This window comes from Chiroxiphia lanceolata, chromosome 19 (genome assembly GCF_009829145.1).
Source record: "Chiroxiphia lanceolata isolate bChiLan1 chromosome 19, bChiLan1.pri, whole genome shotgun sequence".
Classification (NCBI taxonomy): domain Eukaryota; kingdom Metazoa; phylum Chordata; class Aves; order Passeriformes; family Pipridae; genus Chiroxiphia; species Chiroxiphia lanceolata.
In genome coordinates, this window is record NC_045655.1 from 4,919,451 (window position 1) to 4,929,082 (window position 9,632).

General features: G+C 55.3%; 1 protein-coding gene across 2 annotated transcripts in view; it reads right to left on the reverse strand.

Annotated features, from left to right (window-relative positions):
- Nucleotides 1–6,105, reverse strand: part of MGAT5B (alpha-1,6-mannosylglycoprotein 6-beta-N-acetylglucosaminyltransferase B) — a 64,736-nt gene extending 58,631 nt beyond the window's left edge. For both annotated transcript variants that reach the window (XM_032706813.1, XM_032706812.1), the window contains exon 1: nucleotides 5,888–6,105. In XM_032706813.1, the coding sequence (XP_032562704.1) occupies nucleotides 5,888–5,955 (68 nt within the window). In that variant the 5' untranslated portion in view covers nucleotides 5,956–6,105. The remainder of the gene's footprint in view (nucleotides 1–5,887) is intronic.
- Between the last annotated feature and the right edge of the window lie 3,527 nt (nucleotides 6,106–9,632).

Below are 9,632 nucleotides of genomic sequence, written 5' to 3' on the forward strand. Positions count from 1 at the left end.
GACCAAGATGCTCCACTAGATCCAGCCCAACAACCTCGACCACAGGAACCACTACAATGAACAATACCCATGTTCCTCCTGGGAGAGTCCAAAGTAAAGTACCTTCCCTTCCTCCCACAGGATCTAAAAAAAAAAAACCAAAAAACCAAACCCTTTTTTTTTTCTTTAAGCAAGATCTTTTGTTCCCCTGTAACTAGGCCACCAGCATTTGCCATTGTGTCTGGCACAGCCTGTGCAGCACAGGTAGACAAGGAGGGACCTGCACTGGCAGCACACACATGACCTGGGATCATCCCATCACTGCTTTGTTCATCCAGGCTGCCAGGAAAGCAGCTCCCACAGGGACACACCAGGCAGGATGTCACCCTGAACGTCACTCCCGTCCGAGCTCGCGGTCACCTCCAGCTGCACGAGAAGCAGGAGCTCTCAACACCGCTCCTACTCAGGCCAAATTCAGGCCAGTAACGTTTTGGGGAGTGAAAAGGCTGATGGCAAGAGCTGTGTGCCAGCAGGAGGGTTATTGTGCACCAGGGAGCACAAAGCAGAGCGCACTGTGCCAAGGGATGGATGCCTGGCCTCCTTCCACCGCTCAGAGATGCTGCCATCATCTCTGAGACTCCGTGGAGGTGCAGGATCCTCCAAAGGACACACGGGAAAAGCCCTGGCAGAGCCACTGCCAGGTGCCATGTACAACAGCTTCCAGAGCCATGGTGTACCAGGGATCCCAGCAAACCCAGGGAAAATTTTAAGAAGGTGAAGGAAAAAAGATATCTGCCAGGCAGCCTTGTGAAACAACAGGTTTGTCGTCTGATAAATAAATCATATGTGGAACAGGGAGCTGAGGAAGACCTTAGCACTTGACATTGCTTCCTCCCAGCATCCCTGAGCCAAAGGGAGCAAACCACGGAGGACAGGAACCAGCAACTCTCCTTTACAAGCTCGCAGCATTATCCACAGGGCTCGGGAGCTGTACACACAGACCCACAGCACAGCCACTCAACACCCAAACCAGGCTTTTCCAGAGAAAGTCTTGTAAAGGAGCCCCCCATCTAAGCATTGCTACATAGTTAAAAGGCAGAGGATCAGGAACCAGCCACCAACTCGGAGCTACAATGCACCAGCGTGGCAATTATCTGCCGCTGAAAAGGGCTGGCAAATAAAGTGACCTGCTTCAAAGCCCTTGTTAGCGACAGGAGATGTTGTGAAGAGCTGAAGCACAGGGTCAAGCAGCTCAAGAAGGACTGGGCTTCCTCAGGGAGATCTACTGGAGGAGCTCCCAGGGCAGCTCCTTACTGTCCCAGCACAGCATTGCCAAGCTTTCCTTGCCTGGAAAGACTCCTGGGCAGGACGTGGCACCCCCAAAGGACCCCATGAGCTCCCTACCTCCATCCCACCAGCTCCAACGCTGCTGTCGAACAGACAATACACACAGTTGCAAGTTGCAGTGCAAGAACAAAGGGCTTCCTCTGCCTGCTCTGAGGAGGATCAGCCTTGCTCACAGCAGACAGGCACCTGACCCTGGTCCATCCCCCTGCTCCCATGGACCAGCCCTGCCCCATCCCCAGCAGATCAGGGGCACCTGGCCATGGCTCTGGGGGAGCAGCACTCTGCAACTCCCCACCCCCTTCTCACCTAACCAGGAGAAAAAGCAACACCCTGGGCTCATCAGCATTAACAAGCTCTGACAGCAGCACACTCAGCACCAGCACAAACACTCCCTGACAGCCAGGCTGGGAGATCTGACCCACCTGGGAGAGGGGATGCTCAAGGGCATCACTAAAACTGCCTGACACCCCTGTGCAGGCACTCCAGGAGTGAAGCAGCTCAGGTCCCTTTCATTTCTGAACGAGCCTGTCCTGGAAGGGTGGAAAGCAGTTTAAACAAGCTACATTAAGTCTCTGCTAATCCTGATTCCCATCCCTAAAGGCCTGGCTACAGGCATGGCTGGAGTGCCCTACAAGCAGTAACTACTGGAACACAGCCATCCCCTCCCCAGCAGATGCTGATAAACCATCGAGCTGCAGCATCTGCACACAGAGAGGCCCAAGGACCTCAGCCCTGATCCTAAAGCAAACCTCAGAGCAGGGTTTCCAGAGAGCCGCGGTCCAGCTCCAGCACGGAGGTGATTGTGGAGGCAGCAGAGCGTCCCTGATGCTGCAAAGCAACGTGGTGTCCCATAAATAGCTTGGAGAGGGGGTGATCCGGGGACATTAGTGCATTCCCATTATCACACCCTGTTCCCAGCCACACAGCACAGTGCTGGGTCTGGAAAAGGCTCTCAGGAACACAGTGGAGGGGTTTGCAGCACCCAGCTTGGCTTTGGAGGGCAGAATTTGTCCTTAGAGAAGCAGAGGGGGGGCACTTCCCTGGCAGGACAGGACAACGGCACAGTGGAGAAGAAATAAACTGAAGGAGGTCAAAGCTCAGCAATGCCCTGTGACCGAGGGTCCTCCCCGGGAGCACATCATGGTACAAAACCCACCCAAGGCCCCCTCCTGCTGCCAGCTGCCCCCTCCCCCAAGGGACATTTTAACACAGCATCACCTGACTAAGTGCTCTGATCTGATCTTGTTCTTTGCTCTCACCCCTCCTACTGACAATATCTTCATCATTATGCAAGACCTTGTTTACGCTTTTTAATCTTCGTAATTATACTCTGGCAAGGAGTGATGGTTAAACACCAAGCAGAAAGAAAGAGGGGAAGGGAAGCAAAAGAGGGAGAAAACAAAAAGGAGAAGGGAGGGAAAAGGTATAAAGGTGCTCTGTTATCTCACTAGGAAACAAAACCTTTTTCATTTTGACTGGATTACACAGAGAGTAGGGGAGATGCAAGATGGTCTCTCCCTAGAAAAGAAAAAAGGGAATAAGAGCCTAACTGGAATTGCTGTGTTTGGGAGAGAAGTGGATTGAGCCCAGCAGCAGTGCTCCAGGGAGCATGGAGGGTGCAGAAGTGGGCTCTCAGCCTGAGGACTCCATCTCTTTTACTTCTGTTGATCTTCTCCAGATGATTAAAAATGCTTGGCCGAGCCTTATCTGAGCAGTCTCTATATGCAGAAAAATACCATGAAGCAGGTAAAACATACCAGTCCCCAGATATTCCAAATTGTCCAAAGGCACTGGGTCCTTTGCCCCAAAATCAAGTCTGACTCCCTGAAGACTGTGGAGCTCCAATGAACATCTATCCTGCATGCTGGCTTTGCCTGTCATCCCACATCACGTTTAATTCATCTCCCAGGCACAGTTCTGGTGCCAAGTCCCTCTCCACATCCTCCCCAAACTGAAATGTTCACAGTTCTGGGCTCTGGCTTGGTGCCAAAAGAGGAGGAAGCCAAATTCCCTGAGCCTTTAGTGAAAATTGGAAGTAATGCCCAGTCGTGGCAGATTCTGGCCCATGGAACTGAAAGCTGGACGTGACCAGGAGGGTCTGAGCGCTGAGTTGGGAGGCAGTGGAGGGAGGAAAGCCAGCAGCACCCAGCAGGTGACACTGGGACTGTGTCCACAGTGCTGCATCACCCTGCTGGGACCCACAGGAAGAATATTACACAGATGCACAGGGGAAAACAAGGGCTACGGAGAACAGGTAACATCTTTTATTAAACAAGTTTTCAACACCCAAGTCTCTTAAGCCCAGAGGCTGAGCCACCATTCCTACAAGCAGCAGCAGTCAAGTTAATAAAAGATGATCCTTCTCCTGCAAACCTTTTTTTGCTCAGAGCCCAACACCATCACAGCACTGCTGAACTGATGCTCAGCCGTGGGCATCGTCTTCCACAAAGGGGACCAGAGTGAACTCTCTCACTGATCAATGTTATATCACATGGAAAGCCCAGCTTTGGTTTCCAGCTGGCAAACTTGCCTGGACTCCCCAAGTTCTACAAAACCAAGAGCTGGGCGAGCTGGACCAGGGCTCCACAGTGAATTCGTGACTAAATCCGGCACCACGAAACAGGCACGGAGAGATGTGCTCTCTCTTCCCTTCCCCTTTGCTGCAGGAGCTCTGACAGCTCAGGGCTTTGCACTGCTTTGCTAAGCATGTCTGGAGGGTGGTTAATGAAATGTTTTGGTGCAAAGGATCAGGTTTCCTGTTCGCTGTTTGACGACAGCAGGGCTGCCAGGAATCTACACCAGGCAGGGGATCACACCCCGGGATTCCCTGGAGCAGTGAGGCTTTGCCCAGCCAGCAACAAGGAACAGATTTACATCCTGATTGTCACAATCTACTCCCACTCCTGCAGGTGATCCACATCAGCTGAGAACGTGGGTGCTGATTTTAGGGCAGGGGGTGCTGATTTGTGCCGGGTTACTGCTGGAGTGGGGCAGTGCCAACACTTGCCCACGCTGGGCTGGGAGCAAGGTGACACAGGACTGTGGCACGGGGGGGGGGGTGTCACACTCAGCATGACAGCAGCATGGAGGAGGTGCAGAGGTCCTGGACATTGTGGAACAGCAAAGAGATGGTCCTGAGAATTTCTCCTCTGTTTACACAGAGAAAGCCTGATTTTTAACAAAGGCAACCCTGCTGGTTCCCATGGAACCGATACTGGTCTGTAATGGTTTGAGAGTAGAAGCTGGCCCAGGGCACACAGACGGGATAGTGCAGGTCCTCCACACTGCTACAGACACCAGGGACCCTCCAGCCACCACAGAACTCTCATCCACACACATCCTCATCTCCAATGGGACCTTCTGATCACCTTGTAACATGCTCCCTGTGCTCCCCCATCCTGATTCCAGGTCTCTGCTGAAGATGAGTTCCCCTGCTCCAGGGGTGATGTCCAGGGGACAGGGATGCTTAGGCCAGTCTCTTCTTCATTATGGACTTCAAACCCAGTTAAGAAAGCAAATAGCCAAGTGAAGAGCCCCGGGCATGTGTGTCCTTCCCATCTCTCTCACAATCGTTCCCCACTCCACACTCAGAGCAAACCTGAGCCGTGGGGACCCTCACGCCTCTGCCACCACTTTCTGACATCCCCTTGGCCAAGTTCCCCAGTCCCAGGGCACTGCTGCGGGATCCAGCAGCAGGAATCCCTCCAGGCAAGCACTGCAGAGCCAGGCAGCTCCCGGGGACAGGCAGTCAGCACCTCCAGAGTGTAAAAGAGAGGCACAGCCTGTCCCCTCTGAAGCTCCGGGCGGTACCTGGGCTAAGGAAAAAGGCAGCGACCAGATCCCTCCAGTGATCCCAGACCTTCAAACACAGCGGGGAGCGCCGGCAACCGCTGGGCTGGGCTGACCTGACCCCACCTTGAGCTTCGTCCCACGGCACCAGCCCCTCTGTGGGTTTTTGGTGCCTCTCCCCATAGAAAAACCCAGCAGCTACCCGCGTCTCCCATGTGTCTCCAGCCTGGGAGTAACCCAAGAGCATCTACAGCGAAGCAAGAAAGCTGGAGAGCAAGGACTGGAGAGGGGAAGCGAATGCATGACGGCAAACACGAGGAGTTACACCAAGGGGAGAAAAGCAGTGGGTCCGTACGGGTGTGCTGGAGCCGGAGGGTTTCAGGTTTGTATCGACCCCAGACCCGCTGCCCGTTCAGGGTGGGTTTCAAAATCCTCATCGGCACGAGCAGGTTTAAACCAGAGGAACCGAATCCCCCCGAGCGCCAACATCTCTGAGGACGGTATCGAAGAAGCCAGCGGCGAACAGCCCGGTGATAACCCCAAAGACACCGGCGGGAGGGGTGAACCGGGGGCCGCCAGCCTGCGAGAGCTGCAGGACCCGCAGGCTGACCCGCGGGCAAACCCGCCCGGATCCCTGATATCCTCCTCTGCCCCCAACCCACACAAACACCCCCCGTCCAGCCGCAGCCCCCCACGCTCCGCCACCCGCTTCCCACCCGCAGGAGCCGGGCGAGGCGGGAGCAAGGGAGAGAAGGAAACACGCCAACTTTACCTAAAGGGTCTCAAGGTGACGAGGCATCTTCTGACCATTATCTTCCCATCCGCGTTGACTGTGATCATCGTTCAAAGTTGCGGGGAGCGGAGGGCGGCCCCCGCACCCCCCCGACACGCTCCGAGGGGCTCAGCGGGCGGAGCGCGGGGCTCCGCGGGGGCGCATGGCGGGGTGCGGGTGGGGGGCACCTCCCCGCCCGCCCTACCCCTGCCCCTGCCCGGGGCCGGCCGAGCCCATGGCCGGGCCGCTCCGCTCCGCGCAGCCCCGCGCAGCGGCTCCGCTCCGCCCCGCACCGCCCCGCACCGCCCCGCGGAGCCTCCGCCGGGCGCCGCGTGCCATCTAGCGGCAACCCGGCCCCGCGGAGGGGGTGCCCGGGCCGGGGGGTGCCCGGGGAGGGGGTGCGGCAGCCCCCCGAGCAGAGGGGATGGCGTTCGGGGGGGAGGATGGCCGGTTTTCGGCGGAGAGCGCGGCCGCATCCCGGTGCGGGTGACCCCCGGCGTGGGGACCTCGGGAGGTGGGGATGGCCCTTTTTGGCAAAATGGGGTAGGGGAGTCAACCCAGAAATGCCACTCCCGCGGGTCCTGTTTGCTTTTGGAGGCTTTAGGAGCGGGGCAAACCTCTTTTCTTAGGAATGGGGGGTCTGGACTCTGGCTCTGACAGCATCAGCCTGCGGCTTTGCGGCCCCATCACCCTCTTTTTCTTTCCGGGGGGCAACAATCACAGTCCATGATGTGGCTTCCCAAAGTCCCCAGACACTCCTGGTTGCTGCCAAAAGGACCAGGGTGGTGTCCTTGGGAAAGACAAAGGGGCCGTGAGAGCTGAGGCGGGAGGAGCAGCTGCTGAGCTCAGCAGAGGTGTTCCCAGCTCTCCCGTGAAAGGTGACAGGCACAAAAAGCCTTCCAAAGCTTGGGACTTAAAGGAGCCGAATGTGCCCAGAGATTATAGAGACATTCCCCTCAGCAGGGGTGAGGGAGGGGATGCAGCACCCCGGAGGGAGCACAGGATTGCAGAAAGCTGGGAGGAGGACACGGTTCCTGGTGTGCTCATCTGGCCACACTCCAGGACAGGACCAGGGGAAGGCTGTGGTCTGGGGGGGCTGTGGTGCCAACAGGGCCCCCTCATGCCATGCTGACCCCATGGCTGGCTGTCCCTCTCTGCCCACCACCACAAAGCACAGGCTGACACTGAGGGAAAGCTGCCCCTTTGCCTTCCCTATTGCAGACACTCTCCTCCCATGGTCTTTCCCAGCACTTCTCCATCCGTTCTTCCCAGGGCAAGAAACATTCCTCCAGCCCCACCTGCCTGGAATGGCTCAGCAATCTACCCCCCAAGTGCTGAGCAATTTCAACAGCATCCCGTCTCCAACAATCCCCTCCATGTAAACTAACCGTGGGTTCCTTTGCTTGTGCACAATCCTAGTGTTTTCCCATGAGGCTGATGAAGAGGAAGTGCTGCCGTCATGCTCTGATTTCCATAGGGATCCCAGGCACTCACACTGCTTCCTTCTCCCTGATGGAAACCAAGGGGGGGCTTCGGTCATCAGGGCTCTGGGGAGCATGTGCTTCAACATCATCAGCCACAGCTGGAAATGTACCACGAAACAGCACTTTCTCCTCATGAAACAGCAAATTTTTTTCAAGCAGAAGTGAGAAGCAAAATCATATTCTTTATGGCTTCGTAAATACAGAAGAATTTTTGTGTTCCCCCACAGGGAAGGAGTCATTGCCACACTGGGTCTGAGCAGGATAATAGTGGGCTGAGGCAGACAGGCTGAGGACTGGCAGGAAATGTGGCTCAGGAATAGCAGCCAGCCAAATCCAAACCCTCAGGTCAGCTCTCCCTGAGTTTCAATACAGGCAGCCCAGCATCTTGGCAAGGACACCCTTCTCTGAAGCCCATCCAGTGTGGACCTGATGGATGCGACCACTGCATGGACAGATCCAGCTGGTGTGCTCAGTCCTTGCCATTTTAGGTGCAGTTGGGAGCATCTGGCCTTCTCTGCAAAAACCACCTGGTTTTCTTCACCTGGTCATTGGGCAAGGAGAGGAGCAGCAGGCTGATGAAGGGCTGTGGGGATCCTGCCACCTCTGATCTCCTTGCTCATGACTGCTCCCCCGCTTTCCAGCTCCTGCTGATCTGACAGGACACTGTTAGTCCCCATCTGAGCTGTAAATCACCTAAAACCTGGTGTTTCCTTACTTGCTGCCCTCAAGAGCCCAGCTCCAGCTGGCAGCAGGACGCAGAGCCCTTCATTCTGAGATCAGCTCAGCTCAATGGGGCTGGAAACCTTCCAAATACACATAAACACACTGCATGGAGTGGTCAATGGAGCAGCCAAATCTCTTCCTCCAGTGTGCCAGGAGCCAGCTGTACCTTCCCAAGAGGCTGGGAGGAAAAAATATCATCCCATCCCAGGGAATGCAGAGCAGGGGGCTACCAGAGTTCCAGCGTGGGATGAATTCTGTGGGGTGAGATCCCCCCACTCACCTCCTTAAGGATAATGCCAAGGTCCTTCTGTGCATCCCACAGGTTCTGGATCGTGCCAAGCAGCAGCTCTTCCCCGAGGCCAATTGCAGGAAAAGGCTGGGCTATGGCAAGTACTACACACAGATTTTTTAAGATTTAGGGGTGAGTGATATTGAGGGGGAGAAGGGACCATGGAGGAAATGGTGTCTTCCCATTCCTCCCTCCAGGGCTGATCCTGGGCTGGAAATGGCCCCCTGAGGGCTGTTTCTTGGGCAGCAGAAAGCGTGTCAGCTACCTTGGCTTCCTCCAGGTGCCTGCTGCAGCATCAGCCAGGAAACAATATTAAATAGAATAACATAACATAACCAAAAAAAAAAAGTAAAATACAGAAATATGCTCTTGGCAATCTCCGGGCACATCCTGGCAGAGTGCTGGGGCCAGCAGGGAGCAATGGCACTTGCAATGCTGGCCAGGGAGCCAGGCAGAGTTACCTCTGCTGCTCCCAGCTCCTGCCAGAATCATCCGTGCAGGATCCATCACCCATGGATGGGAATGTGGCATTTCCTGCACCCCCAGGGCCCTCGTCCCTGAGGAGAAGCACTGCAGCAGACAGTCCTTTCCCTGTGCTACTGCTCAAAACAAAAGCTTAATTAACTACCAGCTCACTGTCTGTTTAGAGGGATAAATCTAAAATCCAAGGATGGTAATAAAGCAGTGAATTATCTTCTTCAGCAGCTGAGAAGCAATGGCCCCAAAAATCAATATGCTGAAGTTATACTACACACACACACACACACACACACACACACACACACACACACACGCATGTTTGTTATTCCAAATTCAGCAGCAGCAGGGAATGGAGAGAACCAGCTCAGCAGCCAGCTGGTACAAAAGAAACCAGTGTTCCACCAGTTAGAGCCCCTGCCCAGCCAGAGGTGGACCTGGAGCATCTCCAGTACGGGCTCCAGGCAGCCACTCCCCAGCACTGCCTGTAACTGGGGCAGGCCAGAGTTCCAGCTCTGACCCCGGAGCACCCACTGGCAGCCAGGACTCACCTGCACCACTGGCCCAGCAGAAGACCTGGGGAAATTTTCCACTGATCTTGAGTAGCCGTGTTACCATGAGTCCCAAAGCTCCCTAAGGAGACATCGCTGGGCAGAACACGAAGGTTTTGATCACCACAGCTGGAGAAAAGATGTTATGAATGCAGGGTGGGCTGTAACCCATCAGAAATAAAGCTTAAAATACCATAGTCCTGCAAAGGGCACAGACAGAC